A 22,062-nucleotide genomic window follows, 5' to 3' on the forward strand; every position below is an offset into this window, starting at 1 on the left:
GCACAAAAGGATGTAAAATGTGAGTTTTGAATATGTCCCCTTTAAATTGGTGTTAGGTAAGCAGCTTTCCCTTGCAAACCTTTTGCAACATTGCATGGAATCATAAAGAATAGAAAGAAGGTTGGACTTCCTGTGGAAGCTGGAGTGGATTGGTTATTGTAATTGTGCTAATGTGCATGGCTCATCATGATTTCAGTATTTCAGTAATGGCTTAACTTCTTCTGAAACATGTTTATTTGTGTTCAAATGGCTCTGCATGGGGCTAACAAAAACAAAAATAGAATTTTTGCATAAAGTGATATATTTTATTTTTATATTTTTGTTTATTTTATTCAAGCTTTTCCCCCTCATCTTTCTGCCTGCACACAAAGACTAAGTGCACATAAATTCAGTACAAAGAGCACACTTATAAACCTCTTATAATAAAAAAGGATGGTTTTCACCAGACCCGTGTTTGTATGCATGTGCCGTGCATTTGCATGGTCAGTAGTTCAGTTGCTAACAAGCAAGCACAAATCAAAAAAGTGTCCAACAGCCTGTGATTACTCCGACCAATGTTTAGACTGACGTAGATGCAGCTAACCCAAATTCATGATCTTATAATCCAGATGCAAAAAAAAAAAAAAAACGTAGACACATGGACCAGCCAGAAGGTGACGTCAGGGATGAAACGTGTTTTTGTCCCGTTCAGACAGACCTCACGTTTCTAACAGCTTCTGCTGAATTAAATTAACACTTTATTATTAATTTATCACTTATAATTAGACTACTTGTATTTAAAAGTCGCAACCTTTATTGATATAAATGTTACAGACTCTTAATTTGTGAATTTAAAGGGTTGTTCTTATTGAAAAATGTCTTGACCTTATTACTGCAGGATCTGCAGACTCATTTACCTGTGCCGTACGTATTTCTTTAATAGATGCTAAACATAGTCCCTGCTATGGGTCTCCTGAGAGGAGAAAACAGTGGAAAACACCACAGGAAGGAGCAATAAAAAGGCTCTAAACAAACTAAAAGCAGTGCATCCCTCTCTCTCTCCCTTCCTCTCCCACTTTTTGTTCCCAGCATATGAACAGAAGGAGCTGAGAATCCTCTCAGATAACACCAGCCTCCCTGTCAGCCTCTCTGCATCCAGACGAGTGACCTTACAAATGAGCATGCTGCATCACTGTGAGAATTTGTGTTTCTGGGCGGCGCAAAGTGGAGTGGAGTGCATCAGAGTGCAGGGTAGCTGAGAGCAGCAGAGACACATCCGCCGCTGGAGGGATCAAATCTGTACCATCTGACGCTCAAGGATTTACGGGTTTAGTCAAAATTGCTTTTCCCACTGTGGAGATTAAGCACAGTAGGATGTTTTCCTCTCAGGCCGTAGAATAGCCCCGGCGTAGCTGCTGCTGTGTCTGGTTTTCCTCCCTCTTATCGGCTCCCCCGGTGCTGGAGAAGAGGAATGTCTCGGGAGGGCAGATCGCTTCAAAACCCTGGCGGGAAGTAGACTCTGATTGACAGGAGGGTGGGGGTGAGGGTGGGGGGTGGGGGGCGGAGGAGGTCATCCTCTGGGGAATGTGAACCATGCAGGTGGATACAGTCGCTGTGCTCTTGTGTGCTTGGCTCGCTGCTGCAGCTGGGAAGATGCTCCAGCCGAGAGGTCACAAACTGGAAACCTACAAACAAAGCAGGTAACTTTTATGCACCTGGAAGACTAAAAACTTTCCTTTTTAACACTCAGATTTACTTGTATAAGTCCTGTTTACCATTTGGGACTTAGTGTAGGTGTGTTCAGTTTGGTCTCCTGTTTCCTGTCTCATCACCCCCTCCCTGCTCAGTCAGACGGCAGATTGGAGAGAGGGAGACCTAAATCCCTACATCTTTTATGCACTATGGGTGAAAGCTGTGTTCTCTTGCCCCACAACTGCTGCAGGGCAGTTACTGACTGATTCTTTTGCTGGCTGCAGCTGAAGTCAATGCCATTTTCAGGCGATTATTTAGGCTAATTGGTGCCTTGTTAGTGCATTAGATTGGCTTGTTTTAGTGGGAACAGAACTGGATGTGACCATCAATAAAACATCGGTGTTTCTCCACATTATTGATTGATCTACATAGGAAGTGATCTATAGAGGATTGCATCTGATTGTTTTTTTTTTCTGACTGCGGCTGAAGTAATGTGAGATTTGTTGGAGCCTAACAACAATCGTTTAACTTTTAAATGTCAGGAATAAGGATTTTTTTTCTTGTCACTGAAAGTTTTAATTTTTGTCTTTTGGTAATTTAAAGATAATTAACTATTTGTTTCAAACACAAATGATGGATCAGATTAGATGAAACGATATCCATGAAAGAGGAAAAATGTGATACATTAGAAGAAAGGAAATGTCAATATAAGGAAATTTTTTTTCCCTCTAGTAGTAACATTTAGTGTCTTATAAACATCCAGGTAATGGTTTTTCAAACACAACGGGAAGTTAGCACGAACTTTCTAGATATATTTTACACTCAAGAAATGAAACGTTGAATTTACTCAACAAATTTATGACTACTGGCTCCACTATATGTTGCTTGCATTTAAAGTGTTTCCATAGTGGCCCATTGGTGGTTTGTCCAGAAAGATGTTTGCCCACATAGACTTTAATGGGCCCTTCATGGGTTTTCAGAGGGTTTGACTCAAACATTGGCTCATTGAAACCCCTGTGGGGCCACCACAGAAACCGCAGACAAACCCTGTTGGGATCCACATGGCTTGCCCATACATAGTGTGAGCCCACTTATGTGTGCTGGTTGGGTCTTTATAGTTAAGCAGCTATAGGTCTAGTCTCACCAGTTGTCCCAATTTTGTTAAGTAAATTCAACGTTTAATTTCTTACAGTGTACAAGGAATGAACACCCATCAGATCCTCACCTGCTGAATGCTGGTGATGTTCTTTTTCAGCCAGCTATAACTAGATATTTGCCATTATTTAGTTGAATTTAAAGAAAACTACAAAAATATAGTATTGGTCACATAATGTAGCTTTGAGCCATAAACATACTTGCTTCAATAAGCAATTAGCCAAAAATTAGATTTTTTTGTCACCCTTGATGTGCTAAAACGAAAATGAGACAGATTCTCTTAAATCGCTGTGATTCTTAAACAGTAATCTCAACATTGCTGAATGACTCTGACACTTGTGCATAGCTGGAATTTTATTAATTTGAGATACAATTAAAACATTGTTTTTGTTGTTGTTGCTCCAAATTTTTAAGCTTCTGATCCATAAAGAGGAACCCCAATTATCCTTGACTAGAGAAATCTAATATTAATAATTGTACTAGTTAAATAAAAGCAGGATAAAAACAAACAAAAAAACTCCCATTTTGTTTATTTCATCCATTTATGACTGTCTTCTACAATCTGGTATCAATTACTTTTAATTTCTGGACATCCCACTAAGTATTGTTGCATCTAAAGAAAATAACTCAGATATCACATCTGATTTTTTGGGGCCAGCCGGCATATAAAAATGACCAAATATATGCTCATCTATGTCTATATTAATGAATATCTATCACACAAAACTACTAATATGGTTTAAGGATGCTGACAGATTTATCAATTAAAGACTTCTGGTGAAAATTGTACTTTAAAGTGACAGTGTGTATTTTTCCTGGCAATGGGGGGCAGTAGATACCTAAATTGCTGCAAACAAACTGTATTTTTGTGTTGGAGTAAGACCTTACCAACGGATCTCCATTAGGGTCAAAAAGCCCCGGGGAGTGCAAACCTCAGCAAAATGACAAGCACATCACAATCCCTTTCATCAGTGGCAATGAGTAAAGAGGTAGATGTGTAAAACAACAACATTTAAGAACGATTAAAGTTTTGTAACCGTTTGTTACAAATCAGTAAATGCATTTTGTCCCCATGGGCTCCCGTAGAAGGAAACATGGCATTTAATATGGCGTCGTCCAGAGACTTACACCCACTCCCGTGTATTTTACATATGATTTTGACAGTTATATGTAAAAAGCCATCAATATTTTTCAACAACTGAGCATCATTTAATTAATTTTTAACAACATTTTGATGGATATTTCCAGAGATTAACTTTAAATCTGGAAACCATTTACTAAATGCTTCATTTACTAAAATGAAGCACTTTGAGTTTTGAGAGACCTGAAAAATAAATGTTACCAAACAAAAAGCATAAAAAGGACACTTTCCCCTTTAAATATCAGTGTGTTTGACCAAAACATGTGATTTTAGTGTCAAGGCTGAGACGTGGAACCTGTCACCAAAATTAGCGGAGAGCCATATCCAAAGTTCTCAGATGGGGTTTAGATTTCAGAAACATATTTTTATCAGAGAGGATGTTTGTATCTCAGAAACAGATTCATGTCAGACTTTGATTTCGGAACCTGTCCAAATATAATTGCATCATTAGACACCTGGGGGGATGCTGTAATAAGCAAGAAAGGGTGCTTTTTCCTAGCAGTGCTTCGGGCCACGCTTTTGAGATGGTTGCCCTGGCAACCGAGCCCTGCTTCAACCCTCATCAGTGCAAGTAGTTGTTTCAGCTGTGAATTTGTGGAACACTTCTCAGACAGATATACACTTTCCTGAAAGCACTCAAAGGACCGACACTTTTAACCAGATGTGAATGAGATATGAGGAAAAACTTTAAAAGTTTGAAGTTAAAAGGACCTTTTTTATTTAGTTTCTTGAAAACAAGTTTGCCTCGGCTCGTAGAGCGAGTCCAGCTGCCTTAAGTGAGAAACTGTCTTTGCTTTAATATCTGGAGAAGATGATAAGATTCTCCCTTAGCGGAGCCTCAAATATGCTATCAGCATTGAATAATTTGCATCCACTTAATAAACTCAACAAACCCTGTCATATCCTAATCCCCCTTTGCCTTTTAGATACAGAATCACTTTGCATGCTTTAATTGATATTTTTAGATGAGGTAAAAAAAACTTAATAAAGGCACAGAAAATCATCCACTTGATTGAAATAAAATCCTGTTAATATGAAGTTTGGATCAAAGGTGAAAGATTCCTTTTTACATCTAAACAATCCTGTTAATGAATTAGCTTTATTCTAGTGATCTTTGGTGCCCCGTGGTGATTATGACGATCACTGAGTATGAGAGGGTGAACAATTATAATCAGCTGTTGAAAGGCACAAAGCACTCGTGGCTCAGAGCTAAATGCCTGTGTCGTCTTGTTATCAAGTCTGCGTGTCACTGTTTGCTTTTCCCGACTAGTTTAGAGTCACCTCACATCATTTTTCTCCCTGCTGACATGCACGCTCTGTGACTGCAAACCAAATGTAAATCCTACAGCTTTCCCAGGATAGGAAGGGGTTTGATTTTATGCAGAAAAATCAAACCCCTTCCTCTCTCATCAGCCCAGCTCCTCCTCTCCTGAGTGTGAAATTGCTAAAGCGTTTGGGCGCTGCTGGCGTGGGTTTGTAGGAGTTTTTTGCAGCATTAAGTTTCCTCGCTTTTAGAAGGGCGAACTGAGAGGGAGGATTTGTGTAGCACAGAAGAGACCCGACATAAGAAATGCATCAGAGAGGAGAGAAAACCTCTGTGATCGTTGGTGACGGTCGCTGGGTGATTTCTGTGCAGCCTTAACTCGAAGACTTCAGTGCAAGGAAAACAATTATAATCTTGTTAAATGTGCAGATATTTAGTTTTTCTTGCTGCCTTTGAGGGCCCACGTGCAAAAACGTGTCCAGAATGACCTCTGATGAAAAAAAAAGAAGAAAAAATCTGGCCCAGTAACCGTAATGCGGCCCCAATGGCGACGTACGCCTGCAGAGAGTGTCAGAGTCAATGTCGGACCACACAGAGCATAGAGAACAGGCAGTCTGCATGTGCCGGAGGCAAATATAGAGGGGATTGGAGAGGCATTTCTGCCAAGAGGATTAGGAACCAGCTGCTGGGTAGACACAGATGTGCAGCACTCTCTGGCTCTCACCACTACAGCCAACTCCCCTACAAGTGAAACCCTCTTCTTTTGCTCTGTTTTTTATTATTTACTTTCAGTTTGTGCAGTACTCTTCCTCTCGTCTCTGATATTTCCTTAATGCATGTCTGCGGTTGTCACAGGGATTTGGCTTTTTCTGTCACACAATGCTCTACTCTATTAATCCATTTTAGGGTTTTTGGAATTCATCATTCTGGCACTCTTTTCTGCTCGTGGCCTGAAAACGAGGCATGAAGAATAGCTCGGCAGAGGTGGCCATCTTGAAACGTGACAGTGGGGTGTGGGAAGAGAAAAATCCTTGGAAAAAGAACTAAACTGGGGAGTGAAATGTGTCCAAATTTTGGGTTATTTTTGTTTTAAAGATACAATGTGTAGTTTTACCGTTAGTCTCTGGAAATATCAATCAAAACATTGTTGAAAATGAATAAAATGATGTCCAGTGTTTGAAAAGTAAGGATTCATAACATATAACTATAAAAAAATGGGTCTAGAGCACATAGGGCGCGTGTCTTGAGGGACGCCATGCTTCCTTCTAGCCGGCTCGGGGTCCTGCGCCTATTGATGACATCACGCTAGATGATTGGCTGGACGTACAACTTACGGAAGTTGCGTTCGTTACGTTGAAAAACATTTAGGCAGTGAGAAACACAAATTTAATAACAAAACTGCTTCTATTTCAAGAAAATATGTGAAAAAACAGAATAGAAAAATAGATGCAATATAATTTGGCCGAGCAGTATTGCCATAGTATGATGACATCACCAGCAGGCGCAGGACCCTGAGGAGATCCGGAAACTACAGCGCCGGAAAACTACAATCAACATTGCATTCTCTCAAGGAAATTCTGAGGAGACACGCTGAGGTTGCATTCTTTCTGCTTCACAGGTAACAATATTTACCGTAACATTTTATAAACTGGCAACAGTCACGGCGATGCGGTGTAAAACTACCCTGAAATATATGCACTGCCCCCTAGTGGCAGAAAACTACACATTGTGGGTACTTTAAGGGTACATTTACTGCAATTTCAGTATTATTTCCCTCCTTCAGTATTATCTTTTCTGTTCTCAATAAGCAGGTCACGGAGAGAAACCAGGATGGATGGAGGAGGTGGTGGTGGTGGTCACAAAACAGGGAGGTGAGTTCTGAAAAAGGCAAAATTAGAATCCACAAAAACTTTTTTTTTTGTAATTGTGTCAAAATATTTTCTTCCATGCAGTCCCATTTACAAACGAAGCCCAGACCTGACTAAATCACCAGTGACCAAATCTGAGCAGCTCCTGAGAATAGACGACCACGATTTCACCATGAGGCCAGCATTTGGAGGTCAGAAGCACCAATAAAACCAGTTGAATGAAAGTTTTTCATCAGCTGGAGAAGATCCGATCAGTTGTCTGTAGTCTACACTAATGCTAAGCTCCCAGAGACCTTGTTGACACCATCTCTGCGGTTTCCTACTGTAGCTTAGATCTTTACACCCTTTTTTCTGTTTATGTTAGAGTGATCAGTAAAGATAAACGCACAGGAAGATAACAATATAATATGCTTTTTATCTCCATGTATCTTTTATTTTGTAATTTGAGGCGAATTTGAAGCAAACAAACACGGGAGCTTTATTAAGCAAGATCAAATCAGTCGTGACCTCTTAGCAACATGTGCTGTTTTTATCAGACCGCTTTTAATCACAGCGCAATCTGCTGCTAAAAACACACAGTGCAGAATCCTTGTTAACGATGTCCGATTTCAACCGTAAGTGGAAAAGAGAGCTGGATTTTATCCAGTGTTGCATCAGCTTTTATCCATTGTTATGACCTGATTGTATCTGTGTGCTCTATGATGATGCAGGGTAGAGGGGCTTAAATAGGTCAAAAGAAGAACCAAAGGCAGTCTGTCACAGTGGTGACACTGACAGTTGCTCTAAATTTATGCAAATTTGAGCCCTTTGTTAAAATAATTTTTGGTAACCTTGTTTAGATAAAAAATGCTTTGGTGTCTGATGAGATTAGTTTTTTTTTCAGGTCCTCCAATCCCTGTTGGAGTAGATGTTCAGGTTGAAAGTATTGACACAATCTCAGAGGTGGACATGGTAAGCGTGTTCATTAATAAATATTTAAACACACTTGTTTTACAAGATGCACACTGATGGAACATGACAAGGACTTTCCAATCACAAAGGTTTGCTACTCAGGGTTTAAAATCCTTGATGAAGTAGCAAACATTTGCTTTTGTGAAAAAGTGTCTTTAAATATTTTACTTTACTGAATGAACCTCCTTTTTCACTTCAAAGATGTGGGTTTTGATTAAATGATTTAAAAACCACAGTCCAAGATAATTTAGATTCACAGCTAAATATTTGACACAGAAACCTAATTTGTAAAGATAAGTATAAATATTTGTAATAACATGTTGTATGTGTCAATATAAATCAAATTATTTAGATTCAAATCTAAATATGTATAAATAAGTCTGAATAGTTGTTATAAAATCTGGATATGTAAATATACATCTAAATGTTTAGATTGAAATCTAAAATTACAAAGATAAGTCTAAATATGTGTAATAGAATCTTGTCATGTAAAGATAAATCACATATCTAAATATTTAGAGATTAACTTAAATATTTAATTTTAAATCTAAGTATGTCAAGATAAGTCCAATTATTTGTTATAAAATCTGAAAATGTAAAGATAAATCTAAATATTTTGATTCATATCTAAAATTACAACATCTAAATATTTGAAATAAAAACGTAATGTGTAAATGTAAATCTAGATTTTCAGAATAAAATCCATATAGTTAAAGAAAAACCCCAAAATGAAGTTGAATATTTAGATTTAGATCTAAACAAAATCGCAATCTGACAGATATGTGAGTTAAAAAAATGTTAAGCAAATGAAAGAATCCAAAGTGTTGTAAAATAAAAATGCCCTATGAAATGGTAAATAGACCCCTATCAAATACTTTTTTGATGGTATGATTTGGTGAACCCAAATACGAATCATCTATCAGTGGGCGGGGTTAGTAGAATATTTAGTTTAAAACTGTAACATTTATGTTGACATTTCAGCATTTAGATTTATTTTTTAGAATTATTTTGACACAAAATCTTCATTTTTAGCCTTTTTTTCTTTTGCATTGATTTAATTATTGACACATTTTGTAATAACTGTGACATGAAATGTCTTTTTATAATAAAACTACACCCACACCTCCTTTTACTCTCTTATATTTTTACCTTAAACCTGCCTAACCTCGTTGCACATTTTGCAACCACTTGTTTCCTTTATTTTATCCTCATAGGACTTCACCATGACGCTGTATTTACGTCACTACTGGAAGGATGAGCGTCTTTCATTTCCGAGCACTACCAACCAGAGCATGACCTTTGACAGCCGCCTGGTGAAGAAAATCTGGGTTCCTGACATGTTCTTTGTCCACTCAAAGCGCTCATTTATCCACGACACCACCACTGACAACGTCATGTTGAGGGTTTATCCTGATGGAAACGTTCTCTACAGTCTCCGGTAAACACAACTATTCCGGAAGCACGGCCAGTCTTAAAGGCTCAGAGAATTTTTCTAATCCTGGAAAATGCTTTTAAGAGCAGTTAATGATTTAATCCTCTGATTCAAGTTTTTTTTATTTTTCTAATGCAAAAAGACATAAATTTATTTCTAGAAAGAGAAGGCTTTAAGAGGTCAAAAAAAGGTCTAAAAGAGTCACTATTTTGAATTTCACAGCATTCACTTTTTAACACACTTGATTAAACTGACTTTAATATTAACATATTGCAGTAAATAATGAATAATAATTACAGTTCTGCTATAATGCAATCCTGAAAAAAGCAACAAGAAAGAAAGCCATCAAAACAGGAATAAGCCTGGAGGGCAACAACCTTTTATATGAATAATTTATTTATTCTGCAAGGAAGAGTTCCATGCATATAACACCACAACCATTTTACATTTATTGCCAAACGCAAAAGACACAAGTAGAATATATTAAATGTATAACCTTTAATAATTTTCCTCATTGTTAAATATCGATGGGGTGCCATTTGTAAAGTCAGTCATAACTCAACAGTTGTACTCTTTTGTACATTTGATCTGTATTCATAATCCATTTCTTTATTCATTTTTTACACAACTTAGTAAAAATTGTTTTTCCCCGACATGTTACAGCTAATGACTCTAGCCATCATCCGAGTTCCTTTTTAAAAATTATTTTGGCAGTCTAAATATTTTTAACTGCTGTATTTCAAATTATTTAGCTTATCATCAGAGAACAAAAATGGGAGTTTATTTTAGTCATATTTTAACCATGTTATTCATACATTTATAAATGTTAAAGTTTCCAACTAAGTATTTAGTTTGCAAGCTAAATATTTATTTTAGGGTTAAATATTTATTTTACAAACTAATTATTTAGGTCAGACCGAAAAATTTACTTTGTAAAATAAATATTTAATTAGAGCTAAATATTTAGTTTAAAAACTAAATACTTAGCTCCAAATTAAATATTTTTGCAGCTAAACATTTAGTTTACAAAACCAATATTTAGGTTTGGCCTAAAAAAATTTAATTTGGAGCTAAGTTTTTAGTTTAGAAAGTAGTAAGTAAGTAGTTTAGTAAGTTTAGTAACTAAATATTTAACTCTTATTTAGTGTGTAAATTAAATATTTATTTTACCAACTTAATTTTTAGGTCTGACTTAAATATTTAGTTTAAAAAATAAACATTTAGGTATAACTGGGAACTTCAACATTTATAAGAGTATGAATGAAATGGTGAAAATTTGACTTAGAAAAATTAACTCCCATTATTTTTATCTTATGATAGGCTAAATAACCCAAAATACTACTTTTACGTTATGACTGTTTGACTCTATAAATGGCACACTATAAATAACAGCAAATTTATTGGACTTTTTAAATTTTATTTATTTTTTTGCTTTTTGCTGCAGAGTAACAGTTACTGCAATGTGCAACATGGACCTCAGCCGCTTCCCTCTGGACACACAAACCTGCTCACTGGAGATTGAGAGCTGTAAGTAAATGAATTTTGAACATCTCAAATGCTTACAGGATATATTGTGGGTAAAATATTTAACACAGTTGTTTTTTTTTTTTTGCCTTTTAATTAACTATTTAAAGATGAAAAAGCTAAGAAGATGATGCTGAAAACTTGAATTTTAGGGAATTTTTTGTTTTTCTTGTGGAAATAAACATTTGTAAATTATCTTGGTAAAATGCTAAATTGTGAATGCTATGGGCATTTTCCAACATGGCAGAATGAAATCAATGTAAAAAACAAAAACTAAATGTCTCAGTATAATAAAGGAAAATACATAAAATGCAAAAATACATTTGGGGAAAAAACCGAAGCTCTGGCTCAGATGGAATGCAAGCACTAAATCAGACAGCTGAGTGCCAACTAATCACACACGAGCAAGCGCACAAATAGAAGTTGAGTTTGTTTAATTGGACTCTGTTTACTGACTGTTAAGTCTATTTTTTCTGGTCTTGCAGAAATATCAAACATTTTTCTAAGAACTTTTAAAATACCATTTCATATCAATTATTTTCCCCCTTAGAACATCCATTCTGGTGTATTTTTGTATGTTTCTTATGCAATCTCCATGAAGCGTGTACACAGAAATATCCCACTCCAGATTCTCTGCTTTTGCTTTCATCTTGCGCCCTGCTGAGACTGACATGTCAACTTTGCACAGCAGATATTTCATAAAACCTTAGATAAATCATGCAATTAAAGTTTCAGGGCTCCTTTCTGCTTCAAAGAACCAGCATTGCATTCGTTTTAAAGCTTTTTCCTCTCTCCTGCATCGTCGCTATGACTCCATCACTGAGTGCAAGGAACAGTGTGCAAATATCACAGCCTTTTGGGAAAGTTAGTGGGAGTTAGATCCTCCTTTTTTGCCTGTTTTGCCACATATTTTGTTCATGTTGTTCCCTGACCTGATTGTTAATGTGTAACTTGCATCTGCATGTTTCTCTCCTACAGATGCGTATACAGATGATGACCTGATGCTCTACTGGAAGAAAGGCAACGAATCCCTGAACACGGATGACAGAATATCTCTGTCTCAGTTCCTGATTCAGAAATTTCACACCACAACAAAGCTGGCTTTTTACAGCAGCACAGGTACTATAGCTCACCACCAGGTTCAGAGAATCACCTTTTTACTATAGCTTTTCAAACAAAGGGATCAGGCTTTTTCATCATCACCCCCTGAATGTCACACCAAATACAGTGAACTAGTGTTTAATCCCCTGTGCAAAACAGAATGAATCAGACCGCTGCCAACCACTTGTTCACAGCTGGAAAGCACTGCGCTGTTCTCATAACCAAATGTCACTTTTTCTGCCACCTGAAGCATAAAAAGGATTTTGTGTCCTATCTGTCTCTGCCAGAGAAGCTGGGACAATGCTTCAAGTGTTGACACGGTTCATCAGCAGCCAGCACATGACAATGTGCATATAATGGTGATGTTTCTTCTTCCCAGGCTGGTACAATCGTTTGTACATCCACTTCACCCTGCGGCGCCACATCTTCTTCTTCCTGCTGCAGACTTATTTCCCTGCGACTCTCATGGTCATGCTGTCCTGGGTGTCCTTCTGGATTGATCGCAGGGCCGTGCCTGCCAGGGTGCCACTAGGTAGGCCAGACTCTGACATGTAGGGGGAATTAAGCTCTGCTAAAAAAAATGATTTTGCTTAAAAATAGATAGATGCAGAACTGTATAGAATGATGAAATGTTGCTCCAATGTTTCCACATGCACACTTACAGATTGTTAAGCCATTACATTTATTGTGAATGGGATTTTGACATCTTCCAGCATGTTGCTACTTATGCTGTATGTGATGAAGTGCTTAGGAGGAAGAGCTGCAGGATCCCAGATTCAAATTCAGGCTAAAATCCAATGCAGATGGATACAAAGTTTGTGTAAAATAAAAGATTGAAACCATTTAACATTTACTCATCCACATTAGAATTGCTGAACTACCTCATTATTTTTTGAGCTTCATAAAATGTTAAAAATCTGATTTATTGATAAAAAATACTTTAAAAAAATCTTTACACATTTTCAAACCATCAGGAGGATTTTTTTTAAAGAACAAGTTAATTGAGAAACCAGTTTTTACTTGCAGGTTGAAGGGGAAAATAAGTCTTCTTCCCCTATTTCCTGCATTAGCTTCTGATAGAAAAGAAACAGAAAAATACTCGGTTCAGAGAAGCCTGACAGATCTACATCACAATGTCACTTAACATTCATGGGCCCTTGACTCACAACGGGGAAGGCTGTTGTTTCTTTAGCGTCCAGGAAACAGCAGAGAACGTCTCAGCTAGTAGAAGCTAACCATTAGCATTAGCAACTCCACCACACAGCAGAATTCCTACAGGCTTGTGTTGGCTTTGTCAGTGTTGCAGAGCGAATGAAGTCAGTGGTAAACTCGTGTTGCTGAGATGTCAGGAAAAGCACTCCAAATCCTGCCGTCTTCTCCTCCGACTGATTTCTACATCCTCAATCATGCGCACCACAGCCCCCAGACTTGTACACGCACTAGGCATGATGGCTGCATCACTTCATTTGCCTCTCTTCGTACCCTGATGCACCATCCCTCTGGAACAAGATCCATCTGGACTCGTCAGACCAGTTTTTAATAATGCATTGGACAGTTCTTAATCCAGTTTTAGTCATTTCTACAATCTCCTTAGATGCTTTCTCTGCTTGATGCATGCCAATGATCTGGGGTCTCATTTATCAAACATTGTGTAGAATCCTTACTAAAATCATACTGAAGCTCAGCAAAAAAAATGTCCTTACGCCAAGTAGGGTTGTGATCTATCAAACATGGAGTACGCACAGCTGCACGCAATCTCCGCTTCATAAATCGGAGACTAACTAGAAAGTTTCTCAGCTGCATTTTAGTCACATCCCGCCCTCACCACGCCCACTTATTGCCATAAATAGTCTATGCAAAGTGCCTTGTGGATCTCATGCATATAGAAGCCGGCTTGTTGCAACATTTCGATCACGACCGCAGATCAAGGAAGTGCTATTTCACAAGCAGAAATTCAGGTCCCTGTGGGTGAGGTGGAGAAATGAAAGGAAGTGCTTTTGCAAAACAAATAAGAGAAAATCCACGGAGTGGTACAGCGTTGCTGAAGCCGTCAATGCTGAGTTCTTCAGAGAGATCTGTGGCGGATATTTAAAAAAAAAGGTCCAATCGGGATATGATCTCCAGACTCCTGGGTGAGATTCATGCGCGCTAACCAGTCACCCAAACAGATCTCCCTTGTTCATGTAGCCAGGGCGCATGATCAATTGAGTCACAGTGACAGGACACACACACTGTCACAGATGCATGACATTCTGTCTCAATCGGCCCCCCTGCTGATATTCTGCATTCCGTATTCTGCGCTTCAGGCTGTGTGTGTGTGTGTGTGTGTGTGTGTGTGTGTGTGTGTGTGTGTGTGTGTGTGTGTGTGTGTGTGTGTGTGTGTGTGTGTGTGTGTGTGTGTGTGTAACCTTGGCAATGCTGGAGCTGCAGAGCTCAAGCGTCACACCAGGGATTCGCAACGACACAGGTGGAGAGCGAGTGTGCAAAACCAGAGGGACAGAGACTCCAGAGAGCAGAAGTTTGTCTGCGACCTCTTTTATTAACTAAATAAAGAAGTCTTTGCTTAGTAAATGATCCCCAGTCTAAAAGTATATAAAACCTAAAAAAAATGCTTAAGAATCAATGCAGACTAAAAAAAGTTCGAGTCCATAAAAGCAAGTAACACTAGTTCTTTAAGAAGACCCCAAAGATACTTGGGCTCCTCCCAGATCCACAACGTCACGCAGAGGGAATTTCCAGGATGGGAAAGGCGACCCCCCAGCTTCTGCGTCCGACTCCAGCAGTCTCTGTTCTCGCTCTCATCAGGCGATCGTCTCAGGCGTGATCTCCCGTGGGCTCTCGCCGCTTCTCCCTGCCAAGAACAAAATACTGGGGCAGAACCTTTGTCTGTGAAGCGGTGCAATCTCTTTCTCTTTCCGTAGGATCGGCCCATACGGAGCGTCACCCAGCATACAACAGTGGAGGCAGTCTACTCACGGATGCAGGCAGAGGTCCAACCTCTGCCCTGCTGTCATTCAAAGGCGTTACTCCCACTCGTTGTCACTTGACGCCAGGGATGAACTGCTCCTCCTGCGATCCAACCCGTTCTGTGCTACGTCCTCTTCTAGTAGTGCAGTCCTTCTGCCTTCTTGTTTTTTGTCTCTATCCCCTCCCGCAGTTCTGCATCTTCTTCCTTTTATCAGCCTGCCAAATACGCACACCTGGTGCGCTCTCACAGTCACGCCCACCTCTTCAGGTGACTAACATCAGTCATGTCAACAGTGGCAAAACAATCTAAACTAAACATGCACATAAAACCAGAAACACACAACAAAATCATGCAATAGCACAAAACTGTTAAGAAATTCCAACAATTATTAAAATAATTTAAAGCAACAGAAAACACACATTCCACTGTGTGACACGCACGCGCGTGTGTGTATGTGCGTGTCGGGGGTCTTGTTCTGTGTGAAAACGAAGCAGTACAAGTGATAATTACAGAAGCGTATTGTTGTGCCACACAATAAAATGTGAATAAATGTATGAATAATCATTATAACAAGCATAGGTTATGAACACATTAGGCTTAGATGAGTAAAATACAAGTAAATGTCATTTAAAACAGGGTGTTAATATTACCAGTAGATGGTACCACACTGCAGATAGATTCAGTAACATTGAACTGTGTTAAATCGATTCTAATTTCAGGTAGGCTAAGCGTCTAAAATGTGTCACCTACTTTGTCTCTCCTCATTGCAGAAATACATTCCTCAGACAAGTTACGTTGACTTAAAAAGGCAAAAAGTGGTTCCATTGGAGTCTCCATCTCTTCTCCCGCCGTTTCTTCCTGTCGAGACTCAAACATCCCGCGAGATGTCGCCGTTTTACCGTTATTATTCATGTCATTATTACAAGTTATAGAACACGTTATTTCGAAACATATCACGTTTTAACGAGGAAGTTTTCTAATTTTAACAAGAAAGTATCTCGTAACAACGAGAAACTTTGTCGTTAAAACGATATTTATACCACGTTTTAACGAGAACATTTCTCGTGATTACGAGACACTGGTCCTGAGTTTTTCCCCCCGCACTGACGGTAATACGCTTCCGTAGATAATGCTGCAGGATTTCATAATTTTATCCTTCTCAGCAGCAGCTCTGCAGGTGCTCTCCATGTCCAAAATGTGCGTAAATCAGGTCCTTAGTCAACTTAAAGTTGCGCACATTTTTCCGCTAAGTTTTCTTTCATAAATCCCAAAGTTTGCGTGGAAAGTTGCTTACGCAATTTTCCGACCCCGTTTTGTGCGTAAGCAAGCTTGATAAATGAGGCCCCTGACCCTTCTCAAACAGGCTTACATCTTTTCCACAACCAACAGGCAGTGCATAAACAAATATGAGTAATATCTCACCTGGATAACTGTACATGCATCACTGAAGACAAAACAAATCAAGAAAGTAAACATTTGTTCAGTGCTTGCACCAAAATGTTACACATTTCTGTTAGTCTGTGCCGGAAAGTGCAATTTTGTTTGCAGCCATCTGTTGGTGCAGCATCATCAGAGCCAGAACTCAACAAGTCTGAGTAAACTAATGTAGAGGGATGACTCTGCACTAGCATTTGCCGTTAGCCCTCTAGAGCTGTTTATTGAAAGAAGGAGGTTGCATCTTTGAGCATCCTGTCTGCAAATGAAAAGAACGTTTTCTTTTGAACGACAAATAAAACAAAGAAGCACTCTCTGCCTTTAGGAAAAATGAAGTCAGATATTTCCCAGAGAGAGGAGGATGACTACATTTTTATTTTAATCTCCTTCAGGCATCACCACAGTGTTGACCATGTCCACTATTATCACCGGGGTCAACGCCTCCATGCCCAGAGTGTCCTACATTAAGGCGGTGGACATTTACCTCTGGGTCAGCTTTGTCTTTGTGTTTCTGTCGGTGATAGAGTATGCAGCCGTGAACTACCTCTCCACCGTGCAGGAGAGGAAAGAGAGGAAGCTGCGTGAGAGAGTAAGTGCTCCCTTCATCTGTTTGAGCTTTTATTTATCTGCTTTTCTCTTTCAGTTCTCGGTGGCCTTCAGTTTTTTTATTCTCAGAGACAAGCCTAATTTGTAACACAAGCTGTGAAAACACAAGCTGAGACATTTAAGCTGTATGTACACGTTTCAACATTCATTTTGTATTTTGCTTTTTCACATCTCGTTAGCACTGAAGCTCTTTTGGTTGAATAAAGTGTGAATTTTAAATGACACACATCTTTAAATCAACTAACGACACATTTTTAGTGAGTTAAACACAGCCAATGCTGACCTGGTTTTCTGTCAGATGTATTTCTCATATGAAAATCTATCCAAACCGGCAGAAAATTTGATTAATAATTCATGCACATGGCCAATAAACAGAAAAATATTTTCTAGATTGGCTTCCTTTAAGCTGCTCCAAGGGCTATGGCTGCTATTCTTCATCTGCCAACTGCTGTGGCATATGGAGCCAAGTTGCCCGCATACCTCGAGGAAGATTTCCAGCATCAACATCTTTTCCTATAAATGCTTTGAATGTGCAGAAAAGAAACCTGCACTGATGTTTCTTTTCTGGTGTGGCAAAAACATCAAACACACAGCTTTGTTGTCCTTTTGCATTTCCAGCTGCCGTGCACATGTGGCATCGGCAACCCCGACGAGATGATGATCGACCCACAGATCACTGGATACGGGTCCATGGATGTCAACACCACAGGAAACTATGGGATGCCTGAGAACGGCAGCCGCCAAGAACGAATCCTGGCTCAGGTGGCGCTGAATGACCCGCAGATCACAGGCCAGGTGAAGGCCTCCAGAGGTTACGTCAACATCTGGATTGACACCCACGCCATAGACAAGTACTCGAGGGTGGTCTTTCCTGGAGCATACATCCTCTTTAACATCATCTACTGGTCCATATACTCATAAACTATGATGCATTCAACTCAGTGGGAGTAGTGCATGATGGGAAAACAGCTTATTTGTTAATTTGTGAGGCTAAAAAAAAGAGACCATGGACTGTTTTTCAAACAGCAACTGCTCATTAAATGCATACGCATCATTAACAGATGAGTAACATTTGCCTTCATGACCGAGCCGCTTAAAACTGATGAACTGCTGACAGTCAGGGCCGTGGTTTTACTGTTTTAATCACTCCATCAAATCTGTGTGATGTCTGCTGTTGGTGGAAGGATGGTTGGACCTCGTTGGAAACACGAGCGCTTGCACGAATATAAACGTTAAAAATGCAGCGACTCTGACTAGAAAATGAACTGGAGAAAGTGACACTTCCCGCTGCTTTCAGTGCACAGACGGATCATTTCCGCACATAAAATATTTGTGACAATCTATGACAGACTCTTAGCGATAGTTTGACATTTTGTGAAAACTTCATTTACTCTCTGGTTGAAAGAACTACTGACTGAAAACCAGACAATAAGTTAGCATTTTTGGTTTGAATAGTCTCACAGGTTACATGTCTAATTATGCACCGTCTTGGCTTGTGGTAATTATTCCCTGCAGTAATGGCAGATTTCTTAGCAAACAACAACGCATACAAGTAGAAATCCAAAGTTTTTTCTAAGAGGACGCCATGTAGAGGCGGAAAAACATATTGCATCTTTAAGCCCCTCTACCTGCTTCCTAATCATGGCTGGAAGCAACGCTTCTTGTTTGTAAATTCGCACCTCTAGCCGGCCAACAGAGCTAATACAGTTATTTTTCTCCTGTTAGACTGCTTAGTCCAGATGCTTTCGCAAATCTGTACGTATGCAGATGTCAAACACTATTGGAGGATCTTTGTTGAATTCTTTGAGCAAATGCGCAGGTGGCAAAATGGCCTACTGTCAAGACACAACGAACACCTTCAAGAGTTTGCGGGAGAAATTCTACAATATATATAAGTACTTGAATATGTGAAGATGGGAAGAGGTTAACAGAGAAGCTTAAAATCTGGATTGGCAACGAAGGCTACTAACCCCAACACTCCGGCCAACATGCGGAAGCAAAATTATCTGCGCCCACCCTCCGCTCACACAGGCAATGTACGGAAGTGAACCCCCAATGCTGGAAAAAGTGCTAGCCCTTCACTCATGAAAAATTAAAGGCTTTCAAAAGTCTGGATGCCTACGATTATTTTGTTTTATGGAAAGTTGGGCTGATTTCTTCAGCTAAACAAAAAGCCGTGGTTGTGACCTGACCAAGCACAGACAGCTTGTGGGCGACTACCAAAGAAAATGGCTAAATCCTCACTGCGACCGCAAAGCCGGGCAAGTCTTCATTGAAATGATCGCAGTTTGAGACACCAGAACGTGAAAACAGTGACTTGATGGATTTTAAAATATGCCTCACTTCTGTCGGCGTGCCCCAGAGCAGCTGTGGCTACATTGTAGTTTATCACCACCAGAGTGTAAATTTGCGTGTGCTTGTAAAGTGCTTTGGGTGGTTGTAGAATCCTAAAAGGTGCTACATCAAATACAGCCCATTTGCCATTTCGACAACTTACCATAAAAAAACAAGCCTTGCAAACTGTCAGTTGCTGCAGGAATCCAGCTCGAAACCGTTTCTTTCAGTTTTCACTGTCCTTTACAGAAAGAAATCGAAAATTTTTCTTTTTTTTAATCACATCTCCAATGAGCGGTACAATCAACCACACAGCTATCTTCTTCCAAACGTACAGTCGAACAATTTGGAACATTTGCTTATTCTTGCCACACGATCCTACGATGCAATGCGAGCAACATTGCACATTGGCATCACAAAAGATCCTCCTATAGTGACTAACGATGAGTAAATTACTTTGGGGTCATTATACCACTGTAAAGGGTGAGACTATCACTTTTATTTATTTAAAAACAACATACATAATTATCTTAAAAGGGTAAACTGGATTGCTGCTTTAATTATTGAGCTTTCTGAAGCAGGCTAATTCTAGTGCAGGAGGATAAATCAAAGCTAGCTGCTTTCTAGTTCCAGTTTCTCAGCTCAGCTGGAGCTTCATGTTCTTCGTTTCTTCACTCATTAGTTAGTGATAAAACATGTGGAGCCCTTAGGTTTAGCTGCTAGTGCGATGCAGTCCCGCCACAGCAAAATGTCAGGGAAGTTTGTAGAGAATTTAATTAAATTTGGTTCACATCTTCCCTCATTTAAACTACACGGTGAAAGGTGTCACAGTTTCAGCAAGCAAACTAAAAGGTAAAAATAGGAATTTCATTTAACCGCACTTTGACGTCTTATTAGTTTATAAAAGTTACTGTTACTTTTAAAAAGAATGGGTTTTGTTTCATGTTTCAGTGATGTTTGATTTGTTTTGGATAATTACCTTAAAAATATATAAGATCAGAGAGATTTAGTTGACTGGCTGCAGCAGACTTAAACCAGTTACTTATTCTAGAGGGAAAACAGGAAATGAGTCAGAATCAACAAACTAAAAATGAATCATTTAGACACTAAATCTTTAAATAAACACACATCTGAAGTTCTTCTATAAGTTACGAATATTTCCTCTGTTTTTAACATGGTTCCTATGAGAATTATTGCAGGATCCATTATTTTTCTGAAAGAAAGTAAAGATAATTTCCCAAATTCAACAAAAGTCATTTAAATGAGATTTCAGATCATTCTTAGTCTCCCATGTTCATTTTTGCAGCATATATTTGATTTTTAGTGCAGTTGTTTTACTGCATTATTAAAATGGCAAATGTAAAAATATGTGTTTAGAGAATCCCAAGCATCGATGATCTTTTTTTCTTTATACTCTTATTTCCTCTTATTTTTTTTACAACTGAAGCTCATTTCTTCTGTTCGGTGTTGTGAGGCATTGAGATTCTCTTTGACCTGTTAGGTGATAGTTTTAATCTTTTTTTATTTCAAAGCTGTAAAAAACATTTTATGAGAATGTTTATTCTGTGTTTTGTTTTCTGAAAATGTGATTATTATTATTATTTTTGGTTTAGTTTTGTTCTGAGCTTAGTTCATCGCCGCTGATGTGAATTTTCTCTTGCATGTAATACAAGCAAAATGAAAAGCATTAAGATGCATGGCTGGTTTATTTATTTTGATTTAAATCAGGTTGATGAGACACAAACTGGACAAACAATTCCTGTTTGGCTTTTCAGACATTCACTTCTGTCTTTGGTTAACATGAAGCCAGTGCACATAGGTGGGCCCCATATGGGGCCCCATATGGAATATATATGGGCAAACATGATGGGTGCCCACAGGGGTTTGCCCTCTAAGATGTTTGCTCTCATGGATGTTTGCCCACATAGATGTTACTGGCATAACCTGGGTTTAGGTATTCAGAGGGCCAGGGCCGTGCAGAGACCTTTGACGGGGCGGGTGCTCAAAGTAAAAAAAAAGGAGGCACTTATAGAGCAATCCAACAAGTTAGGAAATTCAGATAATGAGAAACTTGGGTTCAAACAACATAATAAAAATATATCAATTAGTGTCATTAGTGTTAATGTTAGTTCATAAATAATAGTTTTAGTTTCTAAAGCTGACTTATATCTAGAGATGTTACAACCACATTTTTGCCCCTGATCCGAGTCCAAGTTGTTTGATTTTTGATTATCTTCCAATACTGAATCCTGTTCTGATACCAGGTGGTGATGCAACGCATTATAAAAGAAGAAAGAAGTTGTCCTTCTGTCTGTATTTGTTATTTTAGCCTGAAAAGGTCACTCATTCAGGAAGTACATTTAACAGAAATCAAGATACTTTATTGCTATTGCACAGGTGTACAACCAAATATATTTTGTGCTTACTAAAGACAGCTCAAGTAAGAGGTAGTAAAATAAATGTAAAATAAATGCAACCACAGAGACTTATCCAGTGTGATTTACAGCTATGTTAGCTGAGAGCTTTTCCCTGTCAGTAGAAAATTCTTGATCCCATTCCATGATCTCACTGAACTTAACACTAAACATGAGAGCTCTGCTACCAACCTAACAA

General features: G+C 38.8%; 1 protein-coding gene across 2 annotated transcripts; it reads left to right on the plus strand.

Moving 5' to 3' along the window:
* Positions 1 to 1,534: 1,534 nt before the first annotated feature.
* LOC107392250 (gamma-aminobutyric acid receptor subunit rho-1) lies at positions 1,535 to 21,136 on the plus strand. Of its 2 annotated transcripts, none has more exons than XM_015969932.3 (10): positions 1,535 to 1,679; positions 7,040 to 7,102; positions 7,184 to 7,290; positions 7,983 to 8,050; positions 9,265 to 9,488; positions 10,927 to 11,009; positions 11,985 to 12,125; positions 12,487 to 12,639; positions 16,902 to 17,098; positions 17,734 to 21,136. In XM_015969932.3, exons 1-10 carry the CDS (start codon positions 1,573 to 1,575, stop codon positions 18,034 to 18,036), a joined length of 1,446 nt encoding a protein of 481 aa, XP_015825418.1. In that variant the 5' UTR covers positions 1,535 to 1,572; the 3' UTR covers positions 18,037 to 21,136. The 2 variants fall into 2 exon arrangements, with proteins under 2 accessions (XP_015825418.1, XP_015825419.1); XM_015969933.3 differs by having other exon boundaries at positions 7,043 to 7,102.
* Positions 21,137 to 22,062: the final 926 nt, after the last annotated feature.

This window comes from Nothobranchius furzeri, chromosome 18 (assembly GCF_043380555.1).
Source record: "Nothobranchius furzeri strain GRZ-AD chromosome 18, NfurGRZ-RIMD1, whole genome shotgun sequence".
Taxonomy (NCBI): Eukaryota; Metazoa; Chordata; class Actinopteri; order Cyprinodontiformes; family Nothobranchiidae; genus Nothobranchius; species Nothobranchius furzeri.

What these genes read in the sequence shown, in the direction of transcription:
- LOC107392250 (XM_015969932.3), top strand. Translation starts at nt 1,573, where the DNA reads ATGCAGGTGGATACAGTCGCTGTGCTCTTGTGTGCTTGGCTCGCTGCT. An exon ending in GGTGGTCACAAAACAGGGAG is followed by an intron (nt 7,103 to 7,183) that starts GTGAGTTCTGAA and finishes TCTTCCATGCAG; the next exon opens with TCCCATTTACAAACGAAGCC. An exon ending in AGAGGAAGCTGCGTGAGAGA is followed by an intron (nt 17,099 to 17,733) that starts GTAAGTGCTCCC and finishes TTGCATTTCCAG; the next exon opens with CTGCCGTGCACATGTGGCAT.